The 15,554-nt window shown below is 36.3% G+C and overlaps 1 protein-coding gene across 1 annotated transcript in view; it reads right to left on the bottom strand.

Annotated features, from left to right (window-relative positions):
• Positions 1–15,554, bottom strand: part of LOC122412164 (neural cell adhesion molecule 1-like) — a 101,551-nt gene that overhangs the window by 18,613 nt on the left and 67,384 nt on the right. Inside the window, exons 4-5 of the mRNA XM_043421513.1 lie at positions 2,932–3,042; positions 2,607–2,810 (exon numbers count right to left, since the gene is read on the bottom strand). Coding sequence (XP_043277448.1) covers positions 2,607–2,810; positions 2,932–3,042 — 315 coding nt within the window. The remainder of the gene's footprint in view (positions 1–2,606; positions 2,811–2,931; positions 3,043–15,554) is intronic.

Below are 15,554 nucleotides of genomic sequence, written 5' to 3'. Positions count from 1 at the left end.
TGACAGATTTGAATTATAGCGTGCATGGATGAAATTAATTATTTAAAGGAGGAAAATGGGAGCACGCGCCAGCGACGATTTGCCGAATTCGGTCAGCTCGTCGGCTAGCGCATCGAATCTTATATTGATTAAAAACTTTTTCTTTCTTGCATTAACACTAAATAATACGTAATTAGTGGCTGAAAAATTTCGATCAACGTTTTACAAATAAAAAGATTCAATCGTTGCTCCAGGCTTCCGAACTTGGAAGAATTTAATACTCTGATATAAATATCAACGTGTTGCCAAACTTATCTTTGACCGTGTCAGGCGAAACGTCAAAAATAAAAACGTATTTCATTTTCACCTGTAGTTAATTTCATTTCGTACATTCATGATTCTCATGAAGGTGAATCTAAAGTTGTTTTTTTATTTGATTTTCCAAACGTTCTCATCGAGCGAACACAGCAACAATAATGTTTTATTAGATTACTTTTTGATGAAATTGTTTTCCTCCTTCGGCTAAAAAGTTTTTTACGAAAACTCGAAAAAACGGCGTACTCGTTTCGACATTGCATCGCGGCCGGGACGGAACGAGTGATTGTAAATATTTAATTCATATTGAGCGACAGCGATTTTAAGCGGAGCCCCGGACGAAGCCAATACTCGGTTTGGCGACCGGTGACCGATGCAGTCATCTGCGCATGCACCGGTCGCTAATCGGGAGGCGGTTATTCCGAGGCTCTGATTCCGGAAACGGACCGGAAATCAGCGAAAATTTGGCTTTCGAAAGACTCGAAACGGTGGGAGAAACAATGAAAATCATAAATAAAAAAACAAAGGTGTTCAAATAAAATAGTGATTTTATCAAGAGCTCGTCGAATGAATAAAATCAAATAATAATTTGATTTAATTTGGCCGTTACGACATTAGAGTTTCGATCAGCTTAATCAAAATAATTGTCCCCGTCGAATTGTGCTAAAATTCACCAATTTTTTCAGCGCACTTTAAACTTCTTAAACGAGCTTTTCTCTCGTGCGTATCATTAAATCGGCACACGTAAATTTATGTTCTGAATAATTTATGGGATCGTAGTATCTGGAAAAAGGTCAAACGGAATCTCCCTCGTTTCGCCGAGTTCCCGCACTGGAGGGACGAAATTTTGTCCTTGGGATAGCGAGACATTTAATATTTATAAATCCAGCCTGGCTCGAACGAAATACGTTTTTTTGTACATGTATCCATGCAATAAATCGATACTCTTTTTTGTATATATAGATAAATGTTACGGAGCCTTGTAAGCTTTTCGAGAATTAGATTCGCTCGATGTGGATTCACGTGTATCTTTTGATGAATACAAAATTCAGCATCCGAATATTCGTGGAGTTTGTTTTCCTACGCTTCGCCATTCCATTACGATTCTTTCGATTTATTTATCGGCGTCTCCGCCGGACGCGTCAATGCGAAAATAATGAAAATTCGAATAACAAAGATCGTGGCTTTGAAAAATTCGTTATGTCCTTATCAATATTCATGTTTGGAAATGTGTCGAATTGTCGATTGATATAGTGGGTGGCACCTGGCTGACAGGGATTCTGACAAGCTATATAAAGGGTATTATGTCAGATATATTGCACGTCCACCAGCCTGCTGTCCTCGTGAAATTTAACGTTTTCACTGTTTTTCCGTTGCACCTGCAACGCTTTTGCGTATATACAAATTGCTATATCTCGTCAAAATCGCTCGAGCACACTCTACGTCTCGTTGTATATCCTCCAATATACTGACTTATAAGCACCGTCCTGAATGGTCGATCGAACATTTAAATTATTGTCTCCCGTCAAATTCGGACTGTTAAAAATGGGGATCATTTTTTTTACCACAGTGATTTAATCTCGTGCTGCGGGGCACTCGTAAACAAAACGTATTTCTTTCAAGAACTCATTTGAGTTTCGAACGAACAAAGTTTTTCTGCCTCAAACGACTCTCATGTTTTTCGACGACGTCGCTAAAATGAGCAATTTTTTATTATTTCCACCGTTTTTCGTCACGTCTCACGAGGATCTTTCTTGACATAACGCGGTGAAATTCACAGGCGCGAAAATTCATCGTTGGAGAATGCTTTCTGACATGTCTGACCATTTGACCGTGGGAGCAGGAAACGCATCATGGATGATTTAGCGCAGAATTGAATACGTTGCGAATGGAAAAACAACCCGAGTGTTCAGATTTTTGGCCTATGCAAATGTGTCCGAATTCGGTTGTTTAAATAATAACCAAACGACAAAAAAGATGTTCGTCATTTCGGAGTGCTTCATCGGATAATTAAGTGGAACGTTTATTGTAAATATTGTGATTCTTTTGTTTTCAAAATCCCGCAGTTCGTTTCATTCGAATCATTATGTTTCGGTAAAGTTTGTCATTTTTGCGTTCCCTATTATTCGAGTAACGAAAAAATTAATAATTATTATTCGAATTATTTCGTAATCGAGAGAACCGATTGCGTTGAGTTTGTTTTTAACTATCTTCGGTGAAACTTGAGCAGCGATTTATCGATTACTAAAATTTTTTTTACAGACGAGTGAAGTTTTCTTTTCAAATGTTCACAGTGATTGCAAAATACTTACAGTTAATATCGACTCGTATAGTTGACGATAGGGGAATCGATCTGTTATTGTTCGTCGCCGTGCAGGTCAATTCGAGGTTGACGTCATCGCGTCCCAAATTTTTGACCAGTATCGCGCTTCTTATCACATGATTTCCGACACTTACGGTCTCGTTGTTGACATATTTCCCGTTGCGGTACCAAGCGACGGTGGGTTGCGGTTTGCCTGCGGTAAAAATCGATCGATGGCTCGTTACAAATTTTTTATATTTCATCCGAACGAGACAAGCCGGAAGTTAAAAAGAGATTTAGAGAAGCAATAATTGACGATTTATTTGTGATCTTACCGCCGAAAACGTCGCATAAAAGTTCGAGATCGTCGCCCTCGAAGTAGGGACCAACAACAGATTTTCTTTTGACACCTTTTTTATCCAAAATGACGATTTCTTGGGGTGGAACTGAAACAAAATTTGAAAAATTCTTTTTCATTCGGTAGAAGAAAAAACAGTGTACTTTCCTTTGAAAATTTTCAACGATTTTTAAACGAATCTATATCTAGAGTCGCGGCAGTGACTCTGAGACAAGTACATTTATATATATGACGTGTTGCTGTCAGAGACTCTTTACCGGAGCGATAGCGTTTCCAATTGTTTTCGAAAATTTTCAAAATTTGTTTCTTCAAGAATTAATTAATTATAGCATTCCGGAGAAGATTCTAAGTTGACATATTTTTTATTTTTTTTTTCTTTCGATTGCGACCTCTTCGAACTCTGTAGCTTAACGCGTTGAAGAGATATTAATTATTTATTTTTCAATTGCATCATCAAAAAATGGTCTCAGATTTTCGCACACATTTTTGATGTTTATTTTCTTTTATTTAGTGACAAATCTGGTGCCATAATACATTTTATATGCCTATATATTATTTTACTGGTGTCATAATACAAGTTACCTAAACCTGAAACACAGCACAAATGCTGTAAAAAAACTAGAGACAAGTACATTTATGCCCTCTGGGAAGTCATCTGTAAAATCATCGAAATCAATGGTCGTAAGCCTTTGAATCCAAGAAACAAAACGTTGTCAAATAAATGCAGAAGTTGCCGAGCACATCGCACTACGAACAAAAGAATTACAAAAGAAGAAAAATAGAACAAACAAAATTACAACCACAAAAAATACAAAGACAAAACATTACAAAAACAAATTGCGTCTGAAAAAAATTAAGATCATAAAAATTAAAAAAAAATTACCCACGGAAAAAAATTATATACCAAAAAATTGAAACAAAAAAAATTTGCCCGTTGTACTTGGCGTTTTACTCGACTTTCGAATTTGTGAGTATAAGATACAGGTAAATTAAATAATATTAGCTAGAAAAAAAAACGCCAAGTACAACGGCCAATTTTTTTTTGTTTCAATTTTTTGGTATATAATTTTTTTCCGTTGGTAATTTTTTTTTAATTTTTATGATCTTAATTTTTTTAAGACGCAATTTGTTTTTGTAATGTTTTGTCTTTGTATTTTTTGTGGTTGTAATTTTGTTTGTCCTATTTTTCTTCTTTTGTAATTCTTTTGTTCGTAGTCCGATGCGCTCGGCAACTTCTGCATTTATTTGACAACGTTTTGTATCTTGGATTCAAAGGCTTACGACCATTGATTTCCATGATTTTACAGATGACTTCCCAGAGGGCATAAATGTACTTGTCTCTAGTTTTTTTACAGCATTCGTGCTGTGTTTCAGGTTTATTTGACAACTTTTTGTGTACTCGAAATCTGAAATTTTATGTGATATAATGAAAAATTGAAATAATGATCATAAAATTGAAACATCTGATCACCCAATAAAGCAGTTTATATATTCATCTACACCCATCTTTCTCTATATATTTATTTTGACATGCTGAAGCCGAGTTCCAAAATACCGTGAAAATAGGTGAAAATTGCGAAAAATGGTCGTTAAGCAAAATTTTGTTGACCTAATTCTAGAATGTTTCTCGTGTTTTTCGAAAGTTCTGATAAACAAGGTTTCAGACAATATTCCGGATTTTTCGATTCTCACAAGTGACCCATGAATCTCATTGCCAGTATCCACTTATATATTTGAAGCCCCTGGCTCAAGGAATGTCTCGGTATGAATCAGTTGAGATTTCACACAATCTGGACAAGCGATGAGAATTTTTATTACGAGGTCCAAAAGCTTGGAATATTTCCATGAGGCGCCCGAGACTTTGTAAAACCGTGTTGACTAATTGATTTTGTTCTTCCGCACAGATGTACCAATATTGCGATCGTAGAAAATCACTCCGTATCAGTTTGAAGTTAAAAGTATTATTAGGAAATTGTGCACCCTTTCCACTGCAAAATTTATCGACGTCAAAAAATGGAATTGAAACTTGAATATTACTTCAGAAATCAATTGACTGTAGAATTTTAATTAAAATTGAACATGACGCTAAACGAGTTTATTAGTTTTGCAGTTTATATTCTGTTTTAGGATGTTTTATCAAAAGGTGATGATTAAAAATTTTTTATCGCCCCTTCTTTCGGATCAACAAAATTTTTGCCGGTTCGTTTGCCTGTTTTGCTTTTGAACTAGGCAAATTTTCGGGTCCCTTCCCATTGTACCGCGAAACAAGACTGTGCAAGACAAAAAAACACGCATTCGTTTTGCTATGGCTGAATTTCCCAAAACCCAAGATTTCGCGGTGTCGAGGACGAGATGAACAGTGATGTGAGAATAATATTTCAACTCGAGGAAAATACAAGAAATAATTCCCTGTCCGTCGAGTAAAGCTCGAATGACCGAGGAATGACCTTCCACAAGAAAAGCGAGTATAAAGTTTACGTAACAAGTTCTAATACTTTGGGAATCCATAAGCTTGGTTCGTTACGACAAAGTCTCCAAAACTTCTGTGTGAAATGAAAAATACCACCAAGCGGAACCATCGATGCCAATTGACAGAACAACTTCGTGGTGCCTGGCATTGCTCTGACTCGATAGCATACCATGAATATATGACGAATGAGAAATAGTGAAGCTGCGACAAGCCTCTTCCACATTTATCAGTACTGGGGATCAAGGGACGCGGTAGCGGCTCGTATTGTTACAAGATTCTGCAATCGAAAACATGCAATTACTGTTTTACTTTGGAAAAACGTTTACCAGAAAATCTTTTAATCATAAATGACATTTCAAATGATTTGATTCCATCCAATAGTCGTAAGACTTTTAAAAATTTTCTTTAAATTCAAGTCAATAATCAACATTTTTCTGCTTACTTGACAACTATAAACTACATGGCAGAACACACAGTACAGGCATTATTAACATTTTTTTTATAGAAGTATCCAAAAGTCTGAGAATTTCAAAACCATTGTCACCAGCCTGTACGTATGCAATTACAATCGCAAGATCTCTATCATGATTTTCTTTTCAGACCACCAGAAATTTTCTCAATGCGTCGAGCTCTTGACTAGAATTAAACTTTCTTCTTAGAGTTTTTCCATACAATGCGTTTGCTTCTTCGGTAGATATTTTTGTAGTCCTTGATCTTATTCGTCACTCCTATCTTGGGTTATTTTATGTATATTTTTCAATGGAAACTATCCAATTTTTGATAAAATAGCATAATGACGATGATAATGATCATCTAAAATTCTGACAATATTCAATTTTAGAGAGCTGATGAAAATTGTAGCCATGACAAAGATGCAGAGGTATGGATTTATTTATTTATTTAAATATCCTTTAAAATTTACTAGGATATTTAAAAACCGATTGCTCGTGAATTTTTGAATAAAATGTTTTCCATATGATATAATAATTGAAATGAAAATGAAACGTGTCGGGATTTGAAATCTGAGAATATAATCAAACAAATATCGTAGATGAATATAAATTCTTCATTTGTTATTAAATAAAATGTTTTCCATGAGAATTGAATAAAGAATCAAAAATGTAATGTGTTGAATTGAATTATTGTAAAAATAGATATATTCAACAAATATACCCATCTACAATATTCAATTCAATTCTATACATTTCCGTTTCGATTCCATATTTATATCATACACAATACATTTTATTTGAAAATTTATTCCGAACTAGGGTGCATTCCGTGCGATTAAGCGTGTGAACAATTTTCTTGTAGCGCTGCAGCGCTACTTTTATTGCAACAGCGTTTTCAAGCCCACCAATCTTGAAGCAGTTCAATAAGAATAAACAGGAGTACAGAGGGATGGCTCCATAGTTTTCGATGTCCCGGTATATCTCTCAAGAGTTTTTGATGTCTAGGTATATTTCTCTACGGCTTTCGATGTCGAGGTCAACGGCTCCATAGTTTTTGATATTTAAGTCGCCATAGTTTATGGGGTCAAGAACAATCTCTCAATGATTACCATGTTAACACTGTTATTGTCATTGTTTTCCGATGTTTGAGAGGACGTTTCCATATTTCATTATCTTTTTCATCTCGTACCGTGTTTTATTAGGTTCCAGTATCTATATTGACAGTTTCATGATTATCAGTGTCCGATGATATTTATTCACGATGTTCTGGGTTCTTGAAATCTCCCCTGTTATTGAAGACCATGGAGTCTTCGATCAGGATATCGATAACTATGATGAAATATATCCAGACATCGAAAACCATTGAGTCATCGACCTCGACATCGAAAGCTATGGGGAAAATACCTAGGCATCAGAAACTGTGGAGCCGTCGACCTGGACATCGAACACTATAGAGCTATCGACCCAAACTTCGAAAACCATGGATCCGTCAACCTAGACATCGCAAACCGTAGAGAAACATAGCTAGACATGGAAAATTATGGAATCGTCGACCGGGATAGCGAAAACTATGGAGAACTATACCTGGACATGAAAAACCATGTAGAAATATACCTAGACATCGAAAACCATGAAGAAATATATCTGGACATCAAAAACTATGGAGGCGCCAACTTAAATGTCGAAAACCTTGCAGTCGTCGACCTGGACATCGAAAACTATGGAGCCGTCGATCTGGACATCAAAAATCATGGAACCGTCGGCATAGACATAAAAAACCATGGAGCCTTCGACCTAGACATCGAAAACCATAGAGCCGTCGACCTAGACATCAAAAGCCGTTAAGAAATATACGTAGGGTCGAAATCTATGAAGTCGTCGCTGTGAATGGCAACAACTATCATGAATCATACCTAAACATCGAAAACCACGAAGAAATATACCTAGACATCGGAAACTATGGATCCATCGACCTAGACATCAAAATTCTTGTAGCCGTCGACCTAGACATTGAGAATCGTGGTGAAATATACTTAGATATCGAAAACCATGGAGAAATATACTTAGACTTCGAAAACCTGGGAGAAATCTATCTAGACATCGAAAACTATAAAGCCACCGACGAGAGATGGATTTTGCTTGTGCCCTTGGTGAGAAGGGGTCGAGATCGCTTCTCTACCGCGTATGCACCGACACATCATTCTAACCTCGTACGATGACGCGCGTAATTATTTTTTTCTTGCAAGCTTTGCTCATACAAAAAATAAAGAATGTACGAATGTACATTTGGCGCATTCTTCACTTAAATTCACTCCAATGCTTATCACCAACGATAAGCACGAGTAAAAAAAGCCTAATCCAACGATTTACTCTATAGCATCATACCTACTAAAAGAACATTAAACGATAGCATCACACCTACTAAAAGAACATTAAAAAAAAGATTCGGCCACAATACGTAACTCAGATTTCTTGGAAAAACGAACATGTGGTATGTCACATATCCTTGAATCCTCGAATGATTCGATAACATTTTGTGAAATTGACAGCTTTAATTTTGAATGCAACGGGGAACTGTCACTTTCCAAAGTTTTGAAACATGAACAGATCCATGGATATATATAGATATACAATTTGTATTATGGCACCATAAAAAAATATATAGATATATAAAATGTATTGTGGCACCAGATTTGTCACTAAAGAAAAAACAAATAAACATCAGAAATGTGTGCGAAAAAATGCAACATTTTTTGATGAAATTAAAAAATAAATAATTAATATCTTTTCAATGCGTTAAGCTACAGAGTTCGTAGAGGTCGCGATCGAAAGATAAAAAAAAAAATAAAAAATATGTCAACTTGCAGAATTCACTGATACACTATAATTATTAAATCATTAAAGAAATAGATCTCGAAAGTTATCGAAAACAGCTGAAAAAAACATCCTCGCTCCTGTAAAGACTCTCTGGAAGCGATTCCTCATACATAAATGTACTTATCTCAGAGTCACTACCGCGACTCTAGATATATTTTCATAACGTATATAACGTACGGTGTGTTGTTTATGCTAATAGATGATGAGGTTATAAAGATCGCGAATTTGACAGTTCACCGATATCCCGGTCTGTAGTACAAGTATATACCTATATATTTTCGTTACGATATGACGTATGGTATGTTATAAATGCTAACTACATAAGGTTATAAAGATCGCGAATCTGATAGTTCACCGACACTGTTCTAATTTTTCCGGTTTTGTAGAAAATAGATAAATGCAGGACACTGTTTTGGTAAAAGTGGTGAGAAAAAGTGAAGAAGAAAAAACGGAATCCAACAGTGTTATATGTAATGGAGACAAATCGAAAATTGTCAACAACATTCGGATTGATGGTATAAAATATTTAGAAAGGTTAGAGTATTTTTCTATATATATCTAGAGTCAGGACTAGAGATCAGTCAGGATTCTGAAACATTAGAAAAAAAATCCATGCCTCCGCTCTTTCTCATCAGCTCTCTCTCTCTCTCTCCTCTCTCTCTGATTGTATCATCAGACTTGTCGATGTTTATAATCGAAGAATATAATACCTTATGTGACACTCATGTAGTTCAAAACACAAATGCAGGCTGATTTATAAGAAGTAGTTCGATCTATTCTCTCGAAACTTGCTTCAAATGAGCAATTCATTACTAAAGGTCATAAAAAAACCATTTCAAACGGAATGAATAAAAAAAATTGAATCTGCTAAATTTTGGTAATGTATGAAAAACGTTTGGTTCAAATGAACAAAACGTTGTCAAATAAATGCAAAAGTGACGAGTACATCGGATGACGAATGAAAAAAATTAAAAACATAATGATATGTATTAAAAAAAATTACGAAACCAACTGTAAATAATTTCAACAACACAATTAAGAAAAGCTTTCACAAATCATGAAAAAAAAATTATATTTAGAAAAAATACAAATCCGTAATTATATTGTAAAGGAAAAAAAAATTCAAATAGAACGTGAGAAATTCATTCTTACGGGAAGCATCCGGAACTTGAGAAAGTTCTAATGAATCAAAAAGTTACCAAAAAATCGCATCAAAGGTAAAAGTCATTTGTTATTCTATGGTGGCAGAGACTTAGAAGAAAATCGATTCTTCTCAGACTTTCAGAATCCCCTGGTATTATTCACAACATTGGACGTCGATTTTAGATCGGTACAAATTATGTTTAAATATGTGCTAAAAGTACTTGTCCGGCCCATCACTTTTCATTCAAATTGCTCATTCAAATAAAAATCAGGGCTCTTCTAGATCTGATGGATCACATCAGCCTACAGAGGGAATTGAGAAAATTATCTCCAAGAGATTTTAACTTAATTGCATACATTATAAAAAATCCAAACAAATTTTTCTGTAATATACAAGAGATATTATTGTGTAATGATGAAAAAATACCCTTCGGACGATAAAAATTGTCAAGCTTCCAAATTAACTCCCCAGTTCATATTGAAATAACGGCAATTTTTACTTCACATTTCCTTCTTCAAACGAATTTTATTTGTTATAGCAACTAAGCTATTCTATTACTGAAAGTATTCAACTGATAATAAATCGCATTTTCAATAAATTTTCGAGAGGATTCGTCTATACAATCTCGTTTTTTTATCATCACGTACACAATTGCACTTTGTTAAAATCAACATAAAAACATGAGTGAATTGTTGCGAAGAGATAGTTGCCGCCGAGCATATATGGGATGATGTCCGAATTCAAGTGGGCGTGTAACGGCAGCGTTAATACTAGTTCCATAAAATAATACATTAATTAAGGTCTAGTTTGATTTTTATTTGAATGAGCAATTTGAATGAAAAGTGATGGGCCAGACAAGTACTTTTAGCACATATTTAAACATAATTTGTACCGATACGAAATCGACGTCAAATATTGTGAATACCAAGGGATCCTGAAAGTCTGAGAAGAATCGATTTTCTTCTATAAGTCTCTGCTACCATAGAGTAACAAATGTCTTTTACCTTTGATGCGATTTTTTGGTAACTTTTTGATTCACTAGAACTTTCTCAAGTTCCGGATGCTTCCCGTAGGAATGAATTTCTCACGTTCTATTTGAATTTTTTTTTCCTTTACAATATAATTACGGATTTGTATTTTTTCTAAATATAATTTTTTTTTCATGATTTGTGAAAGCTTTTTTTAATTGTGTTGTTGAAATTATTTACAGTTGGTTTCGTAATTTTTTTTAATACATATCATTATGTTTTTAATTTTTTTCATTCGTCATCCGATGTACTCGTCACTTTTGCATTTATTTGACAACGTTTTGTTCATTTGAACCAAACGTTTTTCATACATTACCAAGATTTAGCAGATGCAATTTTTTTTATTCATTACGTTTGAAATGGTTTTTTTATGACCTTTAGTAATGAATTGCTCGTTTGAAGCAAGTTTCGAGAGAATAGATCGAACAACTTCTTATAAATCAGCGTGCATTTGTGTTTTGAACTACATGAATGTCACATAGGGTTTCACTGAGACTACTGTCCAGGTGACATAAAACATAAATGTACTTGTCTCCAATTTTTCAACAGCAATCGTGCTGTGACTTATGATTTTTGTCTGTCCCGGCTGGAAAACTGAACTGGACAAAGTGATTAAAGGGACAAACAATGGAACGAAAATTCACAAATTCCATAGCAAACAATAGAGTCCGATTAAACCTGCGTATACGTATAGGGTGGGAAATCATCCTAGGGGAGCTAAACGAACCTCGACGTTGACTCCTAACCCTTCAAACACCGTTGATGTTACGTCGATGTCAATATTGGATATAATCATTTTTAATGATGATATGGAGGATGCAGCAAATAGTTATTGTTAATGTAAACGAGCTTGACGTGAAATTGTAAAAAATAATTGCTAAAACGAATGTTGGTACATTTCGCAAGCGATTTTTTTCTATTGTGGGAATAACTTGACTCGTATTCACACTGAATTTGACGAAAGATTTTCCGAACACCCTCTATACCGTTAATACAACGATTCGAGTTTCTGCTGTTTCGGGTGAATGAAACAATGAGGCTATTGTTAGGCCTAGGAGGAACTTTTGTTCACAAAATTGAAACACAAGTACATGGATACGCGATATGGGCTTGCCACGGAATATCCAAAGAGGCATTGAATTCCATGCATGGATGAAAGGAGCAAGCTTTTCTCGATAACCTGACAATGCTCAGCAGCAGGATTCATTAAAGTTCCGGATAGATCGATCTTCATCATGATACGTCCGACATTTCCAATATAGCATGAAAGATATTTCGGGTTGGGATTTCGCCATAACGATCGGAATTGCTTGACCAGCATATAAAACATTCTGGGGCTTTGTTATTATGCTCGGCCAGGACTTTAGTGTACGATGGTGCGGATAAAGTATCGAAAACGTTGTTGTCGCGGGCACGATCGTGATTTTCATTACCTTCGAATTCTTCCAATTTCTGTCCTCTCTCGTTTTCATTGGAACTCACGACGTTTTTTCAGTATTTTATTTCAGCACCAGGCGTAAAAAACACGAGGAAACTTTTAAGGTCCATCTGGGAATCACAAAATTTCGTAATCGCAACAGCCGCGAAATCTTCAAAAGTCAAATCTCAACCGATTTGTAACACGTGAACCGAGTTTTCTCGAGGCTCCCGTACGCTGCAGATTTAATAGAAAAACATGAATTTTTTTTTTTTTTATCAATGACGTTAACCACGTTTCGTATTGAAAAAATACAACATTCAGACTGTATACACGTTGTACGGAGAATGCAGAAAAACAGGCTTGCGTTAAGAACTCGATGAAATTTGTTTCCTTTGGGAAAAAGCTGGAATTTTGATTCATTTTGGAGGAGAGGAGACGCGATTGAAGGGTTTCCTCTATAATTGAAAAATTCAATATGAACGACGACGTCGACCATCAATCTCATCACTCATCACTGACCCGTGAAAGTATTCCAGCTCGGATGGTCGGAATGTTATTTCCTCGTCGAATTATTTAATTAAAGATAAATCTGATAAAAATATCCAAAAGGAAACAAAACTCTACGAGCTCTCTTGGTAGGATTGATAAAATATTAAATCAAATATTCGATTAGAGGACATTTGAGGGAAGGGCGTATATTTTTTCAACCAAGTCGGAAGAGCTCCCGGAAATACCTTTTTCAAGATTATTCTTTCCCTAGTGACGAAGCGGATTACATTTTTTGAGCATCCAACAAATGAGAGAGCGATGGGCATTCTCTTTGATGAATATTGACGAGAAATTTTTCGGAGCTGGTCAATGAAACCCAACCATAAGTAGTGCACGAATTTTTAAAATTGCTGCACACCTTTCATTGAATGCGATGATTTAATGAAACCCTGAATCCTGAAAGAGAACAGATTTTTCAATAATGCTATGTTGCGTTCGATATTTTGAGCTTTCCACTTATTTCCGTGGCTTCGAAGGCTCTATTTCGTGAAAATCGGTTTACCCCATTTTTTCGAGAATTGATTTTCCAACCAGGTTTTTATCGAATATGGAGTACGTATTGAATGGAAAAAGGCAAGTTATTCGATAAAGAAGTGATTTTTCTCTCGCTCGTTCATTCGTTTCATGGACTCTAGTAAATTGTTGCGAGAACTGTGGAAAAAAAGAAAATGAAAAAAAAAAAAAAACGAAACGAAACGAAACAAGCAGACACTTGGGCCACGACGATTGGTTCATTCGTTCGCGCGGAACTATCGATTTATCTTCACGTTTTTCCGTCCTCGTTGTCGTCGTTTCAACTAGAAAGGCTGAGAGTACGAAACGAGTACGTACAAAGCTGCTGATGCTTCTTGAAGTTCGTATTGTCATTTCGAGGACTCCAGAAACTAGAAGAGATCTTTGAAGAAAAAGGTAAATATATACATATACTCCGATCTACGGGGAATTCCGGACGAAATAGTGAGCTTCGCTTTGTGTGGGATCAAGCGAGCGTTAAAAAAAATTAGGGGATGAAAGAAGGTATGAGAAATGCCTCCGTTTCTTTTGAGTGAGGCTCATTCAATCAACTTTCTGTTTGTTTCCATATCTCAACCGACGGGTGAACGAAGGATGAGCGGGAGAATTAATCTAGCGCGGAGAAACACATTGAAAAGCACGCGATGCTCGCCTTCAACGTTCTCAGCAACCTCAACGTTTTCGAAGCTGCTTGCGGAATATAATAAGCGTGAACAAAAAAAAATGAACCGATCGCGTACATCGTTGAAGGAAAAAAAGTTGAAAATCTATGAAACCTGGTACGAAAAGTCTCACGAATAAGTTGAGTTCTGGTTCGACTTCGAGCGATACTGACTCGAGCCGGAGCCGGAGAATCAGTGACGCTTATATAGGACGACTGGAATGACTCGTATACGGAAGAAAGTGGGAACAAGCTCGCTGGAGATGAGCACGAACCAATAAGGCGGGGGTTTAAAGCGTTTATAGTAACTAATGCTGGAAGTAGTTGAATTTGTTTGACACAAGGAAAAGCTACGTTAACAGCGAACGAAGGGGCGGGAAAGGTCGAGGGGAAAACAGGTAGTACCGTAGGACTCTGGTTTTTGTGAGTGGGACTCGAAAATGAGCAAAGCCAGATTCGTCGTCGAGGACGTTGTTGTCCTAAAGTACAGGGTGAGATAATTTCCCTCATTTCAAAGTATATAGCTGCTCGAACACCGAACACGAGGAAGTTTAGTCTGAGAAGCAGAAAGTGCTTCATCCCCTTTCGTACCCCTGTAACGCAAATCGACTTAAAGCATCCTCCCTCCCTCCCGCCCTCCTGGCGCTCCTGTCCCGCTGTCGTTCTATTGCTTCGCATCACTTTGGATCTCACTCGGTGCTATCGCAATTTGAACTCGTAACGAAGTACATTTGACGCGGGAGTGCATGCTTTCGTTTGAGTTTGTCGTTATATACGATACAAATTATCATACATTTTGGTAAAGCGTCGGAAAATCTCGCCGCCGGATATTCTGTACTTATCATATTAGGGCCAAGTTACGAAAATCCTATTTTGCATAGAAACCGTTCGGTCCGAATATCCGTTTTTCTAATTTATGCTTCAATCTTTCGTGCCTCGTCTTTCTTATCGTGGAAAAATACGTCCAACTTTTATCTTGGGTGGTAACGATGATCGCTGTTATTTTTCTTGTTACTTCTTACATCTTTTTTAATGGCGAACCATTTTCGAAGAGATGAAGAAAAATAAACGTGCTGGGGTGAGAAAAATTTAGGTAAGTGGCGATACGCAGAACGAGGCACGGATGACGGAGCGGATTGAGCCAAAGCCGATGAATCTTCGTGGGAAACGGGCTCGAGAACAAAATAATAATCCACATTGGGAAGAGTGATTGTCAATAAATTTGGCCAATGACAATGAAACAAGTGTCTGATAGACATTGGCATAGAAAGGAATTGACAGCTCATCACGAAAAAAGAAATATTACGGTGGATGGTTTAGGCTGAAAGCACAGTTATTTATGGAGCTCAAAATTTAGGATGAATCAGGAAACGAACAGATGCTGAACGATTGCGTTAAAGTTTTCAAGAGGCTCCAGTCGTGATTCGGGACTTTTGGATCATGAATTATCGCAAGCATTAATCAACCTTTTTTTCTTTCTTATGAG

Source organism: Venturia canescens, chromosome 6 (genome assembly GCF_019457755.1).
Source record: "Venturia canescens isolate UGA chromosome 6, ASM1945775v1, whole genome shotgun sequence".
In the NCBI taxonomy this organism is placed as follows: domain Eukaryota; kingdom Metazoa; phylum Arthropoda; class Insecta; order Hymenoptera; family Ichneumonidae; genus Venturia; species Venturia canescens.
This window is presented reverse-complemented; position numbering and strand designations above follow the sequence as displayed.